Genomic DNA, 24,512 nt, shown 5'->3' with positions numbered 1-24,512 from the left:
AGCACAATTCCTACATCCCTTAAGGCAATTATATCCAGTGGGCTAGGGACTGCTTTTTGCAAAATAACGGCCTTTAATGTCTGTGCAAGAACTGAGAAACAGGACATAGACCTATAATAATAATTAAAAGGTTAACAGTGGTCTTTTCAAAGGTTTCAAAATGGGAAGTGTTTCAGAATTGAGGGCCATATTTTTCTTGAAATGATAGCATCACTGTATCCTAGCTCAAGATGGTTCAAATAAGGCCGTGAATTCTCTTCCTTCTGCGTTCTTTCAGAAACGATCAACATCACAAAAATGTCTCCATTTTTCTCTCCTTCTAGGGTCTAGGGAATAAATGTTCTGTTTTGTAGATCTGTTCTAGATACAGACCATGAAATATTGAAAGTACCTAGTGCATTTTGTATATAATATGATTAGTAAGCCCATTTTTAGTGAAAGTTTCCTCTTATAGTCTCCTTTTTTACTTTAAAACATAAAATATTAAAACCTTTTCCAGATGACTCAACTTAGAAACCTCACTTTTTATTTGGAAGAAGAACTATCTAAAGAATGGCATGTATTTTATATAATATTTAGGAGGAGGTTTAGGATTTTTGCTGATATAGAAAATGCAAGTATGCATACCCTATAATGTAATTATATTTTTAAGTCTTACTATTTGTATCATGGGAATATATTTTTTTTAAGATTTTATTTATTTATTTTATGTATGAGTGCTCTATCTGCATATATACCTGCAGGCCAGAAGAGGGCATCAGATCACATTATAGATGTTTGTGAGCCACCATGTGGGTGTTGGGAATTGAACTCAGTACCTCTGGAAGGGCAGTCAGTGCTCATAGCCTCTGAGCTGTCTCTCCAGCTCCGGGAACATATTTTTAATGCATGCAACCAATAAAAATGATAGTGATGGAATACTATAACACAAGATACTATCTGATTTGCTACCTGATTTGAAGGAAATAAGGATAAACTTCTGTGTAAAACTGTTTATGGGTAAAATCTTGTCATTATCTAAGTTATGTGAGGTCTGGGAAGAAAGGCAGCTTAATGTAATGGAATGAACATTATCAAAATTTTACTTTGGTGCTCAAACTAGTTAGCTGATAAATAGATGGGCATTTTACATGCCTTGATATTGTTTCCTTCACCTGCAATGGTTATTGGGGCTTTTATGAGGATAATACAGTAAACTAACGCAAACAGCCCTATCAACTTGCATCTACACGTTGGGTAGTACTTGGATTAGTAACAAAAAGGTAGCATAAGACTTTTGCCCTAAAAAAATGTTATTACTATCATTATCTGATAAAATTTGAGTACTTTTTTTATCTTAGGTTTTCACTGGAATCTTCACAGCAGAAATGTTCCTGAAAATCATTGCCATGGACCCTTACTATTATTTCCAAGAAGGCTGGAATATCTTTGATGGTTTCATTGTGACACTCAGCCTGGTAGAACTTGGCCTTGCCAATGTAGAAGGATTATCAGTTCTCCGTTCATTTCGACTGGTAAACAAGACACTAGCAATAATAATTGTTTTCCTCACTTATTTTCTTCTATAGCACTTCTATAGACTTTTCCACATAACCATTAACATCTTAAATTTTCATATAACTGCATGCCCTTAAATGGGGAATAATATCTCTGGATATTTGTATTAAAAATTCAAATGTCTTCAAAAAGTATATTTATGTAAACTTTACTAATATTATCAGCTATTACTTTGAAGTGCTGGGTAACAACCCAGAACCTTGAGAGCATATTTAACCACTGAGCTGTCACTAGCCCTGACATGTGAACTCTAATATGTTTTTCTGTTGCAAAGTTGACAAAGTATTTTTTTCTAGTGACTTGTACAATTAATATTTTCAGACAAAAAGGTGTTTCATAGATATGACCAATATTTTAATGATAATATTAAAGGGTAAATCGCCCCTGGTAGCAGTGGATGATATTCACATAACAGGTATGTGTGTAATTCTGATTCTAGAAAATCTATTCCATCAAAAACTGAAACTTATTTAGGATTGTTAATAATATATATTAATTCATACGCATGCCCCTGAAGATTGAGGAAATCTTATAGTAAAAATTCCAGGTTTACAATGCATGTACATTTATTTATATCTTTACCCCAAAGATTGTTTTCCTGTTTACATCAGGGCTCAATGTGACGTCACTTAGGACCTTTTCGACAAATTAATCCTTTGTCAGAAATTATTTATATTCAGATATCAATATGACACTATAAAATTTGGTAGGTGATCTCAGAGAAGCAAATTAAAGAATATAGTTTCCAATATGCAAATAAAACTTCACTTTCAGGAAAGAGATCCACACAATTAAAGTCTGGCAATGCTAGATTCTCCCTAGGAGGAGCCAAATGTTAGCCATGAACCTGAGAAAGTGAAAGCAAGAAAACATAAGAAATTTCTTTAGGGATGTGTAGTGCTAGCTATGGACCTCACATCAAGTGTGTATACTTGGGAGGTGTTCTGTCACTCAGCTGCACCCTTTTGTTCTTCCATCAGCCCCAAGGTAGTTATTATTGTGAAGATCATAATAATGTATATTCATTTATTCTCATTTTCTAGCTCCGAGTGTTCAAATTGGCAAAATCCTGGCCGACTCTGAATATGCTAATTAAGATCATCGGCAACTCTGTCGGCGCGTTGGGCAACCTCACTCTGGTGCTGGCCATCATCGTGTTCATTTTTGCCGTGGTTGGCATGCAGCTGTTTGGCAAAAGTTACAAAGACTGTGTCTGCAAAATTGCTAGTGACTGCAAACTCCCCCGCTGGCACATGCACGACTTCTTCCACTCCTTCCTGATCGTGTTCCGTGTGCTATGTGGGGAGTGGATAGAGACCATGTGGGACTGCATGGAGGTCGCTGGCCAGGCCATGTGCCTTACTGTCTTCATGATGGTCATGGTGATTGGGAACCTTGTGGTATGTATCCAAGTTAGATGTGCATTTCAAAAGAGTTATTCAAAAATAAATTTTAAGATCACTAATTTTACATGCCTCTCTGATCTTAAAACATGTCTATATGCTCATTCTCAAAAAAAAATTGCAATATGGTAATGAATAGTATTACAATGTGCTATGGTAATGTAGAAATACATTTTAAAATGTATGTGCACTAATATTATCTATAAATGTTATTCTCAACATAATTTTTTGTTTGTTTTTTTTCAAGACAAGATTTCTCTATGTAGCCCTGGATGTCCTGGAATTCACTGTGTAGACCAGGCTGGCCCTGAATTCAGAGATCTCCCTGCCTCTGCCTCTGCCTCTGCCTCCTGAGTGCTAAGATTAAAGACATATAACGCCACTGCCCAGCTTCTCAACTCCGTTTTATGTCTGTCGTTTCATCACATTTATCTAGTAAATTGAATAGAATTGTCAAAATTTTTCACAAATCTGACACACATTTATACACACATACACACACACAGATACACACACACACACACACACACACACACACACACACACACACGCTGTGTCTGTGGGGGAGGGGGAGTTTCTGCTATAGCTTAGTGTTGACAAAAATGGTCCGTGCATATTTTGAGGACTTACGCTTTTAATCTTAAGTTTGGTCATGATCATATTTTTTCTCAGTTAACACTCAATAACATAAAACTATCATGAAACTCCAAATTATGTTTAAATGTGTAATTGAAAATATTAACGATTGAAGTTTAAAATTGTTACTGTATATCAGTAAATATGTTTCCTTTCACTCATATAATTTTAAATATAATGGTAACCTTAAATTCATTCAAATTGTTCATTTCGTGTATGGTAAGAATCCTTTTGTTATGTAGAGATAAAGCCTTATCACAAATCCAGTGCAACCTAACACTTTTCCAGGGATAGATGTTGGCCCAGGACCTCATGATGTATAGCTTGTCTTCTGACCTTAGCCCACCTGACTTCTAATGCCTGCTGTGCTGCCTTTTGCTCATACAGCATTAGATCACCTCCACGCCTCAGGAAATACACGATCATATGTTCTTCCTTGTGTTGTGGTGAATGCATGTCTATGTCTGTTTTCCAGGTCCTGAACCTCTTTCTGGCCTTGCTTCTGAGCTCATTTAGTGCAGACAACCTAGCAGCCACTGATGATGACAATGAAATGAACAATCTACAAATTGCTGTGGACAGGATGCACAAGGGGATAGCTTATGTGAAGAGAAAAATATACGAGTTTATTCAGCAATCCTTTGTTAGGAAACAGAAGATTTTAGATGAAATTAAGCCACTTGATGATCTAAACAACAGAAAGGACAATTGTATATCTAACCACACAACAGAAATTGTGAAAGATCTGGATTGTCTGAGAGATGTGAATGGAACCACAAGTGGCATAGGGACTGGCAGCAGTGTGGAAAAGTATATCATTGACGAGAGTGATTACATGTCATTCATAAACAATCCCAGCCTCACTGTGACTGTGCCCATCGCTGTGGGAGAGTCTGACTTTGAGAACTTAAACACAGAGGACTTCAGCAGTGAATCAGATCTAGAAGAAAGCAAAGAGGTAAGATTCTATAAATTGGGAGTGTAAAGTTTATATATAAATATTTACATATGGATGATATTATCTGTATTTATGGTTGTGTAGAGCCTTTTTGACATAATGTCAAATATTATTTTATTGAGAAAGATTTAACACCAGGGTGATGAATGACACATCAAAGTATAATATACTGATTGTGAGTTTTCTCATACTTATTAAAGATTAGTGAATGAAAAAAATAACATCATGATATGGCAATTTAATCCTTATAATGAACAGAGAAGAAACATGTTATTATAACTTTTCTAGTTAAAAAAAAAGTAGAAATAGCTTTGGGTGCTTAAGAGCATGTAACCAGTGAAGGGTGGACCCCATCTTTGAGCCTAGAGCCTTTGTCTATAAGTTTTTATATTTTTCTGCTAATCACCTCAGGCCCTGCAAAGAAAAGAACATTAGAAAGAAGGGATCCATACCAATAGTCACATTAAAGTTGCATAATGTTATAGTTCTATGTAGGCTATACATACCATACAATCCCATGGTATGAACTGGATGGGATGGCTTATACAAGCAAAATTTATTTATTTACATTTCTGGAAAGCAGACAATTCAGGACCATGGTACTGCAGGGCCAGTGTCTGGTGAGGGCCATCTCCTAAGGTTTTAGATGGCCACCTTCTACAGACTTTTCCACATAACCATTAACATCGTAAATTTTCATATAACTGCATGCCATTAAATGGGGAATAATATCTCTGGTTATTTGTATTATAAATTCAAATGTCATGTGTGTAATTCCCACTTTTAGAAGCAGGAGTTGATATTAAAACTAGAAATTACTGCATTGAGATTGTTTGGAGGTTTGTAGTGAAATAAAGGGAAAGACCATAGCACAGAGGCACAATAGTGGCAAAATCCTAACTACAATGTCCATAGAAATGGATTTGGAGTGTGGGAAGGGAGGTGTATTTTTTTTTAACATGCTGAATGAATTTTTTAAGGGTTTCTTTGTGAACGTTACTTTATTTAAGTTGTAGAAATAACTTGTAGAGGTTAAATGAAAACTAAATACTAGATGGACAAGGTCCTTTACACCTATAATCGCATCAATGGGTAGATCGAGACAGAAAGATCAGAAATTCAAACTCTCAGCTGTCCAATGAGCTCCAAGGCAAATTGGAACCCATGAGACCATGTTCAAAAGTAACTATAGCAATAAGACATCCTATTTAAAAAAATTATTTCTAAACATCTGATGAAATAAATTATTTTTAGTATGGATCTCTTCATCTTAAATCCTTGAATCTTTAGGCCTACTTTTAATAATTGATGAAGAATAGCAACTACTACTTATTATGTACTGAATAGAAATAGGTAAACTATTTTACTGCAAAGTCATCCATATAAAGAAATTTTCCTCCAAAAAATTAACACAGTTCATAATTGTACACCTTCTGTTTGTATTAATCAGGAATCGAAATAACCATCATCATCAATGACCGTCGACAGAACCATAGAGATAGTTCTCTTTCTCCGTGTTCTTGTAGCTTAGAAGACAGCTGAGCTGACATTTGTAGATATTAGAAGGGTAGAGAGACACTAGAGATGTGGTGCTTCTAGATTGCTAGCCATCGCCCAGTTAGAGTTTAAAAACCAATTTGTTACACCATTTTTAGTAAAGTAAAATAGATTTTGTCAATGCACTTTGCCTATTGTGAAAAAAGTCAAAGCACATTGCTGAAACACCCCTGGTTTTATATTTTGAGGTTGGGGTAGAGAAGAGTGACATTGGGCAAACAGGCATGATGGGAGACTAATGGCTGGTTTTGAAGTTCCCAGCTGCTTTGTAAAAACTACTGTCTCAACAGTGTCTTTTTCTTCGATGTTACATGGTTGCTTTGTTGAATGTGGTTCATAGAGATTATATTTACTTTTAATATGCACAATGTCCATTAGAAATATCTTCTAAGGCAGAATATATACAGTGACATATTAACAATCATATGTTTGTTGCTGTGGAGTGTGGTGGCATGTCTGTATTGTCTATTGGGTTAGATGAAGAATCACCTAGAAAACTGTGAGGTACACATCAGGGACAGACAGTTAAGATTGGAAATGGGTCATGTGCTGTTCACAGATAAGTACACATCATTTTATTGATAAGTTCCTTGCATGCTACTCTGTTGTCTCTCTCTCTCTCTCTCTCTCTCTCTCTCTCTCTCTCTCTCTCTCTCTCTCTCTCTCTCTGTGCATACAACAGTGCATTATATGCTCTTTCAATTATGAAATTCCAGATTGATTTATTTTGATCACTTATTAAAAATTAAACCCTAGTAATATCCATAAACAAGATCCTTATAATAAACCGGGTCTCAAAATAAAATATTCCATGTTTGAAGCAAATGCTGAACACAAGAACAAGCCATCTAATTGATTCCTCCCAAAGAAACAGCAAGCATGGTTTGCTTGCTATGTTCTGTGTTGTTTTGTCTTGAAGGGCAAAACTATTTTCCATACTAGAGAACATCTTCAAAATCATAAATCCACACGAAGGAAAAATGCCCTGACTTTCAGCACTGCAGGTAGCGAGTAATTTTGGTATGCTCCAGAGGACAAGACAAAAGTGGGTATTTCAAATGCAGTGTGGCTTCTGCATTCCTTCATCTCAACTCTGAAGTAAGCCTGCCAAGTACATATGGATTCCACACATCAGAGGAGATGTGTATAACTTAGCTCCTGGGGTTCATGTATAAAAATGTACCCAGTCTCTAATTAACTAGCCCATTTGAGATTTAACAAATTGAAAATTGACTAGTAGCACGAAAAGTGATAAAATAGACTTAAGGTAGTTTATTAACCTCAAAAGTGAGAAACAATACTTTAAATTCAAAGCAAAAGTTAATAACTATTTAAGAACATAAAAAAGGAGAGCTAATCTACCTCACTAAATTTTAAGTTAGCTAAATTCATGTTTTAAAACATGTGGGTTTCATTGTTACCTAGTATCTCTAGAACATTGCCTGAAACAGGTCTTGTGTGCAAAGTTGAAGTGAGCCCTTCCCTCGCAGCTCAAGAGCTCATCTCCTTACTTGAGTGGCAGTGCTATCTCAATCAAAACTGCACTCATTCTTTTAAATTTAACAATTTAAAAAACTGTATTTGTAAACATACACTTGCTTTAGAGTGCTGATACAATGATTTATTCTATGATTAAAATGTGAGTAACAAATTAAATGAAGACAATAAGATCCTTAATGACATAATAATGGAAGTGAAATATGAGATTTTTTTCTAAATTGACATTTGTCTTATTATTAAGTATTTGTATTTTTAATGTTAGAGTTATTTGCAAGTATCCATAAGTGCTTAAAAATATGAGCTGTGTATTGGCACTCAAAGTAAAGCTTAACAAATTCAAAATTGCAGACATTATACAGGATTGTCTGATCTCATGTCAATTAAACTGAAATTTATATAAATTAGAAGACAGAATTCTCTCTAACAACTAAAGAAGGACAGACCTATATGTAACCAACTTTTGGTAAACATGGTGTGTGTTTCCAGTTACACAGCAATGTTTATCTTGTTTTTATTTTTTAGTTTTTGTCCCTTTGTCCTGTTATAGCCTCATAACAAAGAATTGTTTCAATAACTCACAAGATTAAGGTACAAATAAAAGTAATGTAAAGCTCAGATTATCTTTATCAATTAGAATGCTGATCTACAAATAACGAAAACCCTGTCAGCCTGTGTGTATTCTTTTAAAATACTTTAAAAGAGTGAAACTTTATGTAAGTATCAAAAAAGCCAAAATATGAAACATGACTATAAATATAAATAAATCTTACTGAAGTAGGTGTCTATTTGCCTTCTACACAAAACGACATTTTGAAAATGGGTCAAAAATTAATATAATGTCTTTTGGGTACTTGCAATTTTTACTCAAGGCTTTTCTCAGACAAGTCTTTTTCTTTTTCCCCCTTTCCCCCTCTTTATTTACTTACTTTATCACTTTACAGCCTGATCCCAGCCCCCTCCCTCCTTTCCTCTCAGTCCCACCCTCATGCTCCCTCCCCCATTCCTTCTTATCAGAGAAGGGGGGACCCTCCCAAGGGGTACCAACCCACCCTGACATCTCAAGTAGTAGCAGAATCTTCTCCCACTGAGGCCAGACAAGGCAGCCCAGCTACAGGAAAGACATACAAAGGCAGGCAACGGAGTCAGAGACAGCCCCTACTTCCGTTGTTTGGGGACCCACGTGTTGACCAGACTGCACAGCTGCTACATATGTGTAGGGGGTCTAGGTCCAGCCCATGCACGTTCTTTAATTGCACAGGCCCAGGTTAGTTTACTCTGCATGCTTTGTGGCTTCCTTGATCCCATCAGTTCCTTCTATTCTTCCTCCCACTCTACCATAATATTGTCAGAGCTCGGCCTTTCGTTTGGCTGTGTATCTCTGCATCCGTTTCCATCAGCTGCTGGGTGAAGCCTCTCAGAAGACATTAAGCCAGGCTTCTGCTGCAAGCATAGCAGAATGTCATTAGAAGTGTCAGGAAGTGGCTCTCTACCATGGGGTGAGTCCCAAGTTGAGCTAGTCATTGGCTTGCTATTCCCTCAATCTCTGCTCCATCTTTATCCCTACACCTCCTGACCGTGTTACAGTGGGTTGGTGTCCCCCTTCCTCCACTGGAAGTCTCCCCTGGTGGTGGTGACTTCAGGCTCTTTAACCTTTGCTGCTAGGAGTCTCACCTAGGGCCAAACCCATAGACTCCCAGGAACTTCCTTTGTCCTAGAGATTCCTCTGCCCTCAAATTTCCATTCTCCCTCCTAGTTCTTTCCACAACCCTGATCCCCACCCCAGTTACCCATTACCTTTTCCACCCCCCCTTCCACTCAATTCCCTCCTTCTATCTTCATATATCTATTTTATTTCCTCTTCTGAATGAGATTCAAGCATCCTTCCTTGGACCAGCCTTGGCGTCTTTGTGTCTGTGGATTGTTTCATGGTTATCCTGTACTTTATGAATAGTACGCACTTATAAGTGACTACATACCATGCTTGCCTTTCTGGGCTTTTGTGACAAATCTTTTCCTTAGGACAAGAAAAGTAGTACTTAATTCCATCAAATAAATAATCATTAGGTTTTTTTTTTTAAGGCAGAATAAAAAGTCAGCACTTCACAGGTATCAGTGAAAACAGTGGTCCTGGTGGAAAAAAAAAAGATGCTATGGTTGGCAAGAAGTACAGTTAGCTATTGCCAGTATTTTACTAATAAATGTCATTGTTATACTGTGACACCATTGGTACAAGGAAATAATAACTGTTATGAGGCATTAAGATGCTTCCATTAGTAAGGACACTTGCAGCCTAGCCTAAAGATCTGACATTGATTGCTGAGACCCAGAAAGTAGAAAGAAAAAACTTGCTCCATTAAGTTGTCTTCTGACTTCCTTTTGTGTGCTATGACACACATGCACCTGTACACACACATACACACACACACTCTCTCTCTCTTTCTCTCTCTCTCTTTCTCTCTGTCTCTCTCTCTCACACACACATACACACACATGTACACATTCACTCATGCATGCATACACAAAATAATTAAACAAACATAATAAAAATAAAAATTTAAGTATATGTTCTTGCTAGCATCATTCACCTTATAATTTAATGGAGCAACTTTTAAATGGAAAATAGCTCACTTACAAAGAGGTTGAGAACAAGTTGCTTGACAACTATTTGTTCCATTTGTCACTGAAAAAATAATACCACTAAAAGAGAGGTTTTATTTAAATGATATCTGATATTGTGATTCTTGATAAAGACTAAAATATACTTAGAGATCTAGCAGATCACTCTTATATGTTCAGCAAGTTAAATTTGTTATTCAAATTGTTTCATCTGCCCCTCTGACACACATAAAATTTTCACAAGTGGAGATAAGATTTCTCATAATTAATGAATATTGATAAAGACCCTTTACTTGTCCAGTCAGTTCTCTTACCCTTCCATGAATGCTTTTTTTATATAGTGAAGAATACTGGATGATGATAAAATGGTACTCACAAAGTCTTTTGTAAAATAAGGAATACTTCTTTCAACACTGATAATGCCAGTAAATGCTATTGGTATGACATGACTTACTTACCAGAAGTGGCAAGTCTCAGTCTATAACTACCACTTTACAGCCAATGATAAATTCCAGTGATACTGAGGAAATGATGCAGGGGTGTCCAGAAGGCCACATCCTGACGGATGATGGCCATTGTGACTCAAGCCCACTGTCTAATCACTCTATTCATTTTTTTAGATGAGCAAATGCATGATTTATCCTTGGATAAGTTTCAAGTCAGAAGAAGTGGTAGAATCAAAGATAAGGTCATTCGAAGAAAGTACAGGCCAAATGTAGAGTTAAAAAATCTACCTGGTGTTTTATCCTGCATTGAACAGTGAAAGCTCCAGGAGCTCAATGCAGTAAACATGCTAACGTCATAATATTGGAGAGTTAAAATTAGTTTTAAGTGAAGAACCTGCATATAGTGTCAGAGGTAATCTTCAGGGTGGGTGCTCAGAACTGTGACTGATTGTTCGTGCCAGCACAGATCCCCATGACCTCTAATTTTCTATTCCACAAGAAATTTAAAAGGTAGGAAGGCAGTAACTGGGATACAGGCCCAGATGGAGAAGCCATCATCTTTTGAGCAAATACAGAGGAAGATCTGTTTTGTATATATGACATTCTTCTTAATAGTCTTAGCATGCTGCTGAAATTTTATTATTTAAAAATATGTGCTGAGTGGGCAGGTGGTGTGTTGCTTTTTAGGGTATACATAAATCTATAGTTTTAAAACTATCATACTCTATTTCAAATACCAAATAGGGTCATGGGTGTTTTGGCTGCCGATAAACACTAAGTATGTAACACACTGTAAGTATTCAGTGCATCTTTCTTGACTAAATTATCAAATGCATTAATTACTCTTAGCCGAATTTGAAAGGCAACATTCCATCTTTACAAAGACTACCCAGGGACAGATCCTATCTTAGGAATAAGTTGATATTTTCTGTGGTTTGTGCCATCCTTGTCTCCTGGGAAGTCAAAAAGAGAACCAAAGCCTGAGAAATGCCGTTCCTGTTTAATTAGCTTCACATGGCATATTAGTATAAATATTACTTGTTTGTATGCTACTTCTGGATTATCGCTCTAACACTGCTCCGTGAGAGTACATTCAGACAGTGAGACTGCATCTACTTCCATCTATGTGGAACTGCCCACACAGATGAGTGGCAGGACAACGGAGAGGTGGGCGGGCCATTGACAGGATCTCCAGGGAAACTACCCAGAAAGCACTCTGACAGGGGAGGTAATCTCAGACGCACATTACTTTGGTTAGCTTTCCGGACATTGTTCCGGATGCTTGGGTGCTTCGCTGAACAGGCATTAGTCCTCTGGTTTGTAGGGAGAGATACATGAGTACACACCGTAGCGAGTGTCATGGGATACCAATAGTATGTGTGTAGACTACAAGTTCCTAGACCGGAACAAGCGTGTTAGGAACTCCAGGTACAGGGTCAAGGGTGTTCCATTTTAATGTGTTGATTTCAGGCCTCTGAGAAAAGAATTGAAGGAGGTAACGGGGAAGCAGGACAGCGTTTTAATGGAGAGAATGGGCTCCTTAAGGCGGAAGTAAGAGAACACTCAGTGTATTACTCAAGTGCGATGGGAGTTGGTGGAGAAACACCCAGCCTTGGTTGGGTACCTCAGGAGCCCACTGACTAAAACCACAGACCTGGCTTGCTGTCCCACTTCCTCTGTCTTCTGTCACTTCCCAAGTAAACATCGTGCATCAGAAACAAAACTAAACAAAACAAAAACCCATCACTCGTTGAGGAGAAAGCTGACTTTTCCATGCATTTATTGGTCTATTATTTCTGCAATATTTTAGGTTCTAAAATATTTTCCAGGAATTGAACCTGTTTAATAGTCTAATGTTATTTGTTTATTGATGTAATATTTTACTCATTATAAGACATCTTTTCTCCAAAGGATATATGGAACATAAAAATATGAATACTTTTGTAATAAGTAATTTTGGTCTTCTTATCTACCCAGCAATGAATATTATACATGTAAGTAAAAGCAACAGACAGGTCACAATTGCTCAGAAGTAAGAGCTTTTAAAGAGACATATGTAAATGTTTATACACAAAATAACTTAATGATTTTTATTTCCTTCTAACGTAGACATTCTCTTAGTTTCATATTCTCTCTCTCTCTCTCTCTCTCTCTCTCTCTCTCTCTCTCTCTCTCTCTCTCTTTCTTCCTCACGCGTACAAATCATGACACCCATCCCCCTTCCTCACTCATGGGAAGCAGTTTCTTCACTACCTGACAGTGAAGGTCATTTGTAATATCCCAACACAACACAGCAGTCTGATCAGATACAAAAATCCGTGCCAAGGAATCAACAGTGTGGTTCTCCCATGCCCGCTTCTGAATCTCCATGTTGCTCTAAATTTACAGATCACCTTTCCCCAAGAAAAAAGGCAAAATAAGTTCATAATAATAATAATCTCCTCTTTGTATGCCACTCATGAAGGCATTGAAGTAAAGGGGTTTGCTTTCTATGCCCATCTTATGCACAGAAACTCAATGAAAGCAGTAGTTCCTCGGAAGGAAGCACAGTGGACATCGGGGCCCCCGCAGAGGAGCAACCTGTCATAGAACCCGAAGAAACCCTTGAGCCCGAAGCCTGCTTCACTGAAGGTAAAGATAAGAATGTCCCTGCTCCCACTTCACCTGCAGAGCTTGGGTGGTGGCCTTTTCAACTCTTGACCACCCACAGTGGGATGCTTAAATACAACAGAACTTGGTAACGGGCCCATTTTGACTGTTACAAGAATCTAAAGTTCTCATCATTTCCTTCCGTGCTATAGCAGAGATTATGGAGCTGGGGAAAAATACTTTAATTCCGTCCAAAATCATGAAAGAGAAAATAGGAATGGTGGTTTTTTGTTTTGTTTTGTTTTGTTTTGTTTAACAATAAGTTTGCACCTTAAACATCTGTCCAATGGTCACAAAGAGAATTGGTCTTTATAGTAAGTTTTCTGGCCATGAAAATTAAGGGAATTCCAAATTTAAAGCCAGTTGTTGTTGTTGTTGTTGTTGTTGTTGTTGTTGTTGTTTGGAAAAGCACAATTCCTAACTTGTGTTGCGAGAAGAGGACATACGCAGTGCTCTGGATCCCTGGCCCCTGCATGGTAGCTGGTTGAGGCTGCTGTCATACAGGCAGAAGTGTGAGACTTAGCTCACATAGCTAGTGTTTACTATGACTTGAGTTTGGAAAATGGTAGTTGTGTTTTCAACTGTCCATTTGTTGTTCTTTTCTTTAAAGGCCTGAATGCCATCAGTCTGTCTTTGTCCCCTATAGAAACTATACACATCATCACTCTAAACTTTTCTCAAAACTACCTTCCTATGTCCACCGGGAGGTTTCTTGTTTGGCTGACCAACTCTAACAAGAATACTCACTTAATTCGCCTGATGGTTCACTTAAGAAAACATTCTTCCTTTGGTGTTACTGCCAGTTTTCCTTCCTTTCTTCTCTCCCTCCTCTTTATTGCTCTGTTCCTCAGCTCTTTCTTGCAATCCTTTCTTCTTCTGTTCTTACCCTTTCTTTTTCTTTCTCTATTTTCTTCTGATATCCATCCTCTTTTCCCTGTTGTCCTTTCTTTTTTTTTTTTCCCCTGTGGAGCAGGGTTCCTGTGTTTATCTCTTTTCATTAAAAACTTAGAGTGAAGTGCTTAGGCACTTTCCCTTTTAATTTTCTTCCACAGTGTGCAGACAGGTAGTTAGGGATGCCCATCACACACCGGCTTGAATCAGTAAACAAAAGCAATGTGAGGAAGTCAAAGATACATCAAATGAGGGCTGTGCAAATCATCTGTTAGTGAACTCTGAGAAAACCAAGCTCACCCTTTCTGGAGCACCAGAGCGTATCCATGTGGTGAGGAAATCTATACTGCTACTCTACACACTTCTTAAGATGGAAAGTTTCTGTCCAGCTATTAAGTTCATTTTGAAGTTCTTTTCTACAGTAGTAGCCTCAATAGAATGCAGGAAGTTCACACAGTGGAGGCAACCTACTTGTCCCTCTTTGTAATTTGCAAAGTATTTTCTTTAAAGGCAACATTGTGTGAAAGAACAGGCGAGATAAGAAGATGGTGCATTGGTGTCCATTGATCTGCCACTGCTCATAAATTCCTACTTGTTACTTTAAGCTTAAAGTGTGATTGCAGCAAATGAGGGGAAAGCACTGATGGTGGAAGGCTGAGACTGGGCTTGAGGACATGTGTGCTGGGAGGCAGCAGAGCTGTCTTCTCTATTCCTATTGGAACCTCCTGCTTGCAGGCTGCGTACGGAGATTCAAGTGCTGTCAAATCAGTGTGGAAGAAGGAAGAGGGAAACAGTGGTGGAACCTGCGGAGAACGTGCTTCCGAATAGTTGAACACAACTGGTTCGAGACCTTCATTGTGTTCATGATTCTCCTGAGTAGTGGTGCCCTGGTGAGTGAACATTAACCCTAAGTACTACCGTAGCAACATAGAAAATGTCAACCAGTGGCCTTTTAACCCTTTGTGCTTAATTGTCTTAGTTGCCAATGAGTCTTCAAATAACTACACCTTTCTAGTTAATAAGTAACTTCCTCTGTGGGTTTGCTTTTATGTGTGCACACACATTTCTCATCACTCATCAATGTTTGCTCATTATGAAACAGCTCAGAAACCTTGGCCCATTCTAAACAAAGGAAATGAATTTTAAATTGCTCTTTCTTTGCTTAACTAAATATAACTATGATAGTCACAGCAACATTCATGTCAGTGCCATTACTGTGATTATTTACTCTGAGTTCTGATGAACTCTTTGTGGGCATACAGTAGGTCATTGACGACCACTTCTCTGTCTCTTTTCTTATGGGTTCACTATTCTTGGGCGACTCAGAAAACAAAGGCTACTGGTAACAATCAGCAGTGGGTACTTGACCTGAGTAATTCTTTAAGGACTGGATTCCCTTTACAGGAAGGTGTTCATTTCATCAGAGTCTATTTCAATTCAGCTGGAAATTATTTACATATGTACCACTATATTGATAGCATTTTAGAATTTTAGCTATAAGGAAATATTTAAGCCACAATTACTGACAAGTTTTAAAATCAGTTATATATGTTCCTGTAGATATGGGATAAATGTCTTCTACACATCACTTTAGATGAAAAATATCCTTTCATCATTGAAAGAAATATATATTTCAGGTAAAGTATCCACTGAGGTTTATATTATAATAGTACATAGTTGGATATAATTGAAAAATGAAATCACATTCCTATTAAGTAATGTCACACTATCTCTGCTAAAAAGTAAAATTGTTAGGCAGCCATTGTGGCACACACCTTTAATCCTAGCACTCTGGATCCAGAAGCAGGTGGATCTCTGAGTTCGAAGCCAGCCTGGCCTATAGAGTTAATTCCAGGATAGCTGGGCTTACACAGAGAAACCTTGTCTTGAAAAAGAAACAGAAAAACAAGAACCAGCAATAAGTTTGCAAATCATGGTGGTGCACACCTTTAATTCTAGCACTCATGAAAAAGAGATAGATCGTTGTGAGTTAGAGGCCAGCCTGGTCTACAAAAACAGCTGTTAAACAGAGTATTCCTGTCTAGAGGAGAGAAAGATAAAGAAAGGAAAAGAAGAGAAGAGAAGTAAAATTATCAACAAAAACAAAAAAAAAGCAGTTAATAAAATTGAATAGTATGTGGATAAATCCTAATTTCTGCTTTATAAAAACTAACATTTTTGACTCACATTGTATATACTCACTTATAATTTGGCACTAGCCCAAAAGGCATGTCCCACAAAAGTCTTCACTTACCAGGAGATGGGGATAGATGTGAGGACATTCTACTGAGACTCTAGGCAAGAGCAATATAGGAGATGATGAAATAAAAGGACCCAGAGGGTCCTAGAAACGTACAAGAAGAACACTATGATGAGTGGATCAGGGCCCAGGGGAGTTTGCTCAAACTATTGCACTAACCAAGGACAATACAATAGTAAACATCGAACCCCTACTCTGATCTACCCAATGGACAGGACATTCTCTACAGTTATATGGAGAGTAGAGACTGATTTTGACATGAACTCTGGTGCTCCATATTTGACCACTTCCCCTTGGTGGGGAGGCCTGGTGGCACTCAAAGAAAGAATAAGCAGGCTATCAAGATGAGACTTGATAGCCTATGACTGTATAATGGGGTAGGAGGTCCCCCTCTGTCTTAGACCTATGGGAGGGAAATAGGATGAAAGTGGGAGGGAGGGAGGAATGGGAGGATACAAGTGATGGGACAGCAATTGAGTTATAATCTGAATAAATTAATACAAATTTTAAAAACTAACATTTTTATTACTCAATTTCTTTCCTATGCAAAAAACATAAAAACATAATGAGATTTTTTTTTCTCCTCATGGTACTAAAGATCAAACTCTTGATCTCAGATACCTTAGAAAAAATGCTGTAGCCACTAAGTCACACCCAAAGCATGGAAAGAAAAGAAAGGAAACCCAATGGCTGCCATGCAATATGGTGTTAAGAAATACTTCCTGGCCTAGCTAGTTGACTCATGAAATTATAATTTCACTTCAGGAAGAGTGAAGTCATGAAGACCCCTTTCTGGTCTTAGAAGCTATCTAAAGTATACCTTTCCTCCTGGTTTATAACGAAAAGACCCGAAGAGTAACCAAGCAACAATAACACTGTGACTTTGCTCTCCAGTCCCGAGGAAACACCATGTGCAGTATAATCATAAACATCTAGCTTTATGACTCTAGTGGCATTTGAAAGCTAAAATGTGTAATGTGTTCTTTCTAGGCCTTCGAAGACATATACATTGATCAGAGAAAGACGATCAAAACCATGCTGGAGTATGCTGACAAGGTGTTCACTTACATCTTCATCCTGGAGATGCTTCTCAAATGGGTGGCCTATGGCTATCAAACATATTTCACCAATGCATGGTGCTGGCTGGACTTCTTAATTGTTGATGTAGGTATCTTCCATGGTGTGCCTTCTGTTTGAGGAAGTTTGTCTTGTCTGTATCCTACTTCTAAAAAGGTGAAACGCTGGCCACTGTTTTGTGATCACAAGACAGGCTACCCAGCCCTAAACTCTCTCACCAAATGATAGCATAGACCATGGAAGTTCCAGACTAACTTATTAACTAATTTAAAGGCAGGATATACGATCTAGTATGAATAACAAATTTTTAAAATCATATTGTAATATATAAGGTATGTGATGTAAAAGACATTTAAAGGCTATGATGTTTATTCTGCCATGTTATGAACCAGACAGACTCCAGTTTGGATATCCACCAATTCATTGATTGTTTTTCTTCCCCATGAGTAGAGAAAATCAATGAACAAAAGAAATAGTGAGTACTACTAGTACTAATGTAATTTTTCACTGGAAAGTTTTACGCAGAGATTTTAAACTCTATTACAAATAAGATTGCAGAAGGCAGGGAAAGACATGCTTACTTCATGACAGGGAGGAAATGTTCCTTGATATAAATGAGATTTACAAAAAGTCCTTCATGTACCAAAAATCCTTATAAATAATTCTGGTTATTAATAATCAACATTCCATTTACTTGAAACAAGTAATAACGCCACTCGGTCAGGTCAAAATGAATTGAGTAAATCGAAGGAAGTCTGAAAGAAATAATCAATTTTACAGTATAGAAAGACGAATTAATCATTAGAAACTACCTCATGTTTTCAATGAAACTTATACTTTGGTTAAGGTTTGGTATTTTGCAAAGTCTTTACTTTTAATACTCCTCTATGTCCTTTTTATTCTTATTACTCTTAATTTTTTCATACAGTATATTTTGATTATATTACTTCCGTTCCCCCAAATCCTCCCAGATCCTCCTGTCCTCCCTTCCCTGGCAATTTCAGTTATTTTTAAAGAAAAAAAATGAAAATAAGAGTAAAATAAAACAAAATAAAGCAAAACAAAACCCCACAAACCGTAACAACAACAACAACAACAAAAGGCACACAAACTAACTTACCAACTAACAAAAAACCTGAATCCATTTTATGCTGGTCAGCTACTTCTGACCACAAGGTTCATATACCCAGTGTCACTCCATTGAAGAACACTGATCTCTCTTCCAGTGGTATCAGTTGCAAATAGCTTGTGGGTTATGGTAGGACATACTGCTCTTGTCCCCTCCCCCAGGCTGGGATTTAGTCTGGTTACAGTTTCTTCAGGTCTTGTGTGGACCATCAGTATGTCTGTGAGCTCACATGCAACTCACCTCTGTTGTATCTGGAAGAAACTACTTCCTTGGAGTCATTTACCACTTCTGGCTCTCAGAATCTTTCTGCCTCCTCTTCCACAAAGCTCCCTAAGCCTTGAGAGGAGGGCTTTCCTGAAGACATCCCATTTAGAAAGAAGTGTTCCAAGGCCTCTCACTCAACACTGTCCAGTTGTGGCTCTCTATGTTAACTCCCGTCTACTGCAAAGAGACACTTCTCTGATGAGGGCTGAGTGAGGCACTGATCCATGGGTACAGCAATGTGTTATTAGGAGTCATTACTGATGTTCACTCAGTAGAATAACGAACAGCTACAAATAAAAACTGCATCTGTTATATTAGTTGATAACTGCAAACTGAATGAAATCGGTGTCATGTGTTCATTGTTATTTGTATTGCGCAGGTTTCGCTGGTCAGTTTAACAGCCAATGCCTTGGGTTACTCTGAACTTGGGGCCATCAAATCCCTAAGGACACTAAGAGCTCTGAGACCACTAAGAGCTTTATCACGATTTGAAGGGATGAGGGTAAGAAAATTAAAACTCTGGAGCATTGTGGATTGCCAAAGCTAGACTGAATTCAGTTTAACTAACCAGAAATATGTGCATGCAGAAGGAATGGCAGCCCTTTGCAAAATTGCTCCTTTGTCCTTTTCTCTGCTGCATATTTGCTTCTTGGTGATATGCAAGAGAAAATGGGCCTCTCTGAAAATGATTTAATATCATTTATCTGCTTTGCTAATTAAAATGACCTTATTTTCATAATTGATATTGGGAGTTTCCTTGTAATCCCTGATAAAAAAGGGGGGGGGGGGAAAGGCAGATACTCTCTTAGAGAAGTGAGTGGAGTTATGTAATAATCTCCTAAGGATAATTCTATGTCATGTCATTCTCCTTTGATAACATGTTTATACTTAAGGAATCTTATAGAAAATATAAGATCTTGTGAATCGCAAGTGTGTATGAGTACAGAGAAAAATGAAGAGATGTTGAATGTTTTGTCTTTAGAATGCCAAAACTTTCATTATTCAAGGGCAGATATTAACCACTGACTGAATTAACCCTAATGCTACCTCAGTTGTAATTGAATTAATCTTAATGAATAGGTAAGATATTAACCTAAATATTATATGTACCCACACATCTTATGCAAGAAAATAAAGCTGATAGGGAAAATAAACAGAACATGTACTTCTTACTCATTACCATAGATGACTCACTAATGAACCTTAAATTAAATTTCACATCTCAGTTACACAAAACATTATTCCCACCTCCATAATTGATCATAGGTTACAATTTTTACATTTATTGGCTTATTGTTATTATGGTTATTTAAATGCATAAAACAATCACTTATATAAGATGCATAATGTAAAAACTGATTTTATTTATTATTTAAGATCAAAATTTAAATTCTCTAAACAAAGAGTAAGCATTGTCCTGTCACTTCCTTAGGTTCACTTGTACTTAAAAACCACGTGGTTGTGCAGGCTCCTCTCTACCCCATGTAGATGGTATACAGCCTGTCTTCCCTTGTAAATAAAAAACAATTGTAAGTATTGTTTTGCCATGCTTTAAGAAACTTAACAGTCATTTCTAATTTCCCTAACATATATGAAGACTTCTCTTCATTTGACACAAGTTAGCACAAAGAAGCTTTGATTTCTCACATAAGTATTCACATTTGTAGTAAAAATGTATCATGAATTTTCTCCAGATTATGCAAAATTTAATTTTTTCCAATTAAAAGAGCACTTTTATTTCAGAATAGCAAATCCAGTTGTCAAGGAAAACATTATTTTCATACTTTTTATATAAAAATATGTTAGCTGAATTAATATCCACATTAAAAGGCTCTCCAATTCTGAATAAGGCTAAGTATATAAGACTGTTAGAAAACATTTCAAATTTGATCTTTTTGTGGATTATTAAATGCAGTCATTTATTTTTAATATGCAGTATTTACTTTCCATAACAAACGGGACTATTTTCCCTTTTTGCAGAAATAAATTTATTAATTTCTATTAATAATATTTTTATTTTTTTAACTGTAGTGACAGAGACAAAAAAAAATCTGTGTAGATCCTAAGAAGTTGGTTTCTGAGTATGTTCATGGCTCACAATGAGGCCATGAACACCACACAGCAATGACAACTCCCCACCACTAGTTTGGCATTGTAAAGTCAAAATTAACCTTTTATTGATCGTGTTTTTGTATTCCTAGTAAGAGAGTCCTTACACTTTGTCAAAATGTAATTGTGGGCAATGGTGAAGTTGGATGTGATGATGATTGTAACTTGGAAGGGAGATTAGAATACCTTCAGAAACTCTCATTTTATTATCCTTGCCAGCATAGAATTGCAGTAGCTGTGCCAAGGCGTAAACCAGGCAGTCATTTTGTTTTGGATTTTTTGTCACTCTTTGAAAGCATGTGCTTTTATGCAACACTACTGAATAAAGCATGCTGCATAGTGCTTGAGAAGGAGTTAGAAAGTAATAAATGAGTTATCATCACGTTGCTCTTTGTGTTTTGCATGTTTTATGCACATTTTTTTGGCTGACAGCTTTTGAACATTTATTGTATTTCAAATTTCCAGTCCAAATTTTCCAACATGTGAAACTGAACTGAGTGAACTGATGTCGTGAATACCTAGGGTCAAATAAAACTTGTATTTAAATTAGTATTTTTAATTTCCTAGTCTGGGAAATCATAAATACCTTTTCAAAAAGAACTCAAGTCGTGATTGCTAGGGAAACAGACAGTGAGCATCATATACAGAAAGTAACACCAAATGTTCTGTCATATCAGCTCTCTAACTAATAATAAACTATATATTTCTATTTTATATAGGATAATCTTGCTCCAACTTGGATGGGGTGGAGCGGTGGTCCCTCCCCTCAGCCCTTTATTATGGGTACTGTATTACCCCTTTTGCTACCTTTAATCCTTGCACTGTGACTTATGCGTAGTGGGATGAGGGAGGGAGTGGGAAGGGGACGACTTCTCCACAGTAGGGACCACACAGTATGTACTTCCAAATCCACTACTCTCAATGACCTTAAATTTCTTTGGGAGAGAAAAAAAAAAGAAGATATCTCTGGATTTACCTTCTGTGGATTATAACCCCAGTAGTGCATACCTTTGTTAAGTTTCACTGAATGTAATTTAGATACTGTATACTTCATTATCCATTTATGGGGCAATTACTTGATTGGTGAGGGAGGGTGGGGGCCCTGGTGTAGGATGAATTATGAAGACGTTAATTTGTCAAGGTCATGATAGTGACTGAGGCATATATTCCTTGTTTTTGGAAACACTGCTCTGGTCCCTCAGTGGACCAGCTTTACTCCATCAATTGTTTGTTGATGTGTGTGAGCAGAGACTAAAGTGCAACATATCAGGTATCGTAGGGAAGTTATTGAATACGATCATTCTCATTTGATTGCATAAAAATGTGTTATTTGCAAAAGGTAGCAAGGCAAGATATTTGTGAAAGAGTGAAATATGAAAACAATCTGTTTTAATTTGGAAAACCAAGAAATGTGAAAAATCAACCTCACTGAACTATATAGAATAGAGTATTCATGTAGAAACAAAAAAATCACGAGCAGTAAGAAATTAATGTATAAACCAACTCCTTATAAGCCAATACAATTAACTTCCAGGATCTTAGAAGATATCACAGTGAATCACCCCCCCCAAAAAAAAACCCAAATCTAGATTTTTTTCCTCTTAAAATTTAATAGTCTTATGTAAGAAAGATAATTTTTATTAGTTGGAAAAAGAAAAAAATGTTTGGATAGTTGACACATTCATCCTAATAAGATTTTATAACATTGATTTAGGTATCAAGTTTTTTTGAAAACTCGTTTTACTTTTCATATGCAGAAGTCATGATTTTTACTTTTTTACTTCTATATTCTTATTCTCATAATTTTTCTGTTTTTCGGAAACAACTATGAAACCCATAGGTTAGCATTTACTTGAAAAAATGAAAAAGTCTCGTCTTAGATGATGGTTTTAAATGCACTAAAATTTCTAATATCACCTCATTGATTTAATCAGAAGTATGAATCCTACAGAAGAAATAGACTCTAAGAACTAGCTGTGCTACAAATACAGAAATTCTACTGGGAGATTTTTTTTAAAACTTTGTTAGAAAAGGCAACCTCTATATTCAACCCATCAGGCATGCTCCTTTCTTAGACATCTGTCCTTTACATACATACCTTGTAGCCTCGATTTGTTCTTTCCAATTTATTTAGACCAGCTCTTTCCAGTACATGCCCACATGGGAGCCAATTATCGACTCTCCCTAGAGACGAGAAAGAATTAATACACCTCCCTCTCTGAAGAAACAAGGGATGGTTGGGCTCTTGGGAGAGGCAATCCCTTTGTGCTCCTTTGCTCTGTAAGTTAATGAAATCACAACTAAAGTGAATTTTGAGTGGCTAGTCCTCTGATGCTATGCCAAGTGTTTTTCGATACAAAGTTCCTTGTAAAACAAAATGTCTCACTCGGCCAAATCTGTGGCAAATTTGTCCATTTTCTCTTGAACTATATTCCCACACAGTACTTGACATCACCACAAATTCAGTAATGTGGGTTAATTTTAACTCAAAACCAGTCCCTGTGTCGAAGGAGACCTCTCACATTTATTATATTATGCAAACTTTTTTCTTATTCAAGTCTTTACTCAATTTTCTCACATCTTTTAGAAATAAAAGTTAAAATTATGCTGTCTTCAAAACATGCTAAGATAAATTTTACTTCACTTATTTGCTCAATCATTTTTCTATTCCTATTGTCAAAGCTCTCTGTCACAGTCAAGACAACCAAAGCCTTGATAATTCGTAAACGTATCTTTGTATCTTACATTTTTAGAACTATCTTAGTATCTCTCTGTGGAGATGGTTCAGTGGTTAAATCCCTAACCAGGCAAATGTGACTACTGGACTTTGGAGCTCCAGAACTCACATAAATGTCATATGGGCATAGTGGCTCACATGTAACTCCAGACCTATGAAGATGAAACTAGATCGCCACAGCACGCTGGCTATCCAGACCCGCCCTGTCACCAAGCTATGAGTTCAACTGACTGAAAGAATAACATGGAAAACAACCAAGAAAATCCACCCCAGAGCTCCTACATCTATTTAATGCCTCCACATATGTGGATGCACACCTCACACACATATGCAGTCTCAGGCAAACACACATATATTCACTCACCATATACACACTAACATACCATAATCTTGCAGTTATATAGGAAAAATAATTAACTTTCACACAGAGCAGTCAGAGAAATCCAGAAGTGATTGAAGCTCTTGGGAAAAAAATCACAGGGTGAGCAGGAAAGAGTATGAGATGTCAATTCTGGTCCACTTTCTGATACTAACTTGTTTTAACTTCATTAGTCTTGTTTTCCAAATGAAACACGAGCACCAAACTGTTTTTGTAGTTCTTTCCAGTACTAAAGTTATAATTCCTGAATTCAAAAGCTTGAACTGGTGTGTAGAATTAGATTCAATAAAAGATGTGCTTATTTGAGAAGGGAGATCATTTCAAGAGCAAATACTGGTCATGGA

At 37.0% G+C, this 24,512-nt stretch overlaps 1 protein-coding gene across 5 annotated transcripts in view; it reads left to right on the top strand.

The window, feature by feature from the left end:
* LOC311606763 (sodium channel protein type 1 subunit alpha) overlaps positions 1-24,512 on the top strand; it is a 151,974-nt gene that overhangs the window by 110,904 nt on the left and 16,558 nt on the right. For all 5 annotated transcript variants that reach the window (XM_084798173.1, XM_084798169.1, XM_084798172.1 and 2 more), the window contains 7 exons: positions 1,341-1,514; positions 2,601-2,957; positions 4,072-4,554; positions 13,184-13,304; positions 14,949-15,103; positions 17,464-17,637; positions 19,323-19,445. In XM_084798173.1, the coding sequence (XP_084654299.1) occupies positions 1,341-1,514; positions 2,601-2,957; positions 4,072-4,554; positions 13,184-13,304; positions 14,949-15,103; positions 17,464-17,637; positions 19,323-19,445 (1,587 nt within the window). The remainder of the gene's footprint in view (positions 1-1,340; positions 1,515-2,600; positions 2,958-4,071; positions 4,555-13,183; positions 13,305-14,948; positions 15,104-17,463; positions 17,638-19,322; positions 19,446-24,512) is intronic.

The sequence above is a fragment of the Acomys minous genome, assembly GCF_964271855.1.
Source record: "Acomys minous genome assembly, chromosome: 10".
NCBI lineage: Eukaryota > Metazoa > Chordata > Mammalia > Rodentia > Muridae > Acomys > Acomys minous.
This window is presented reverse-complemented; position numbering and strand designations above follow the sequence as displayed.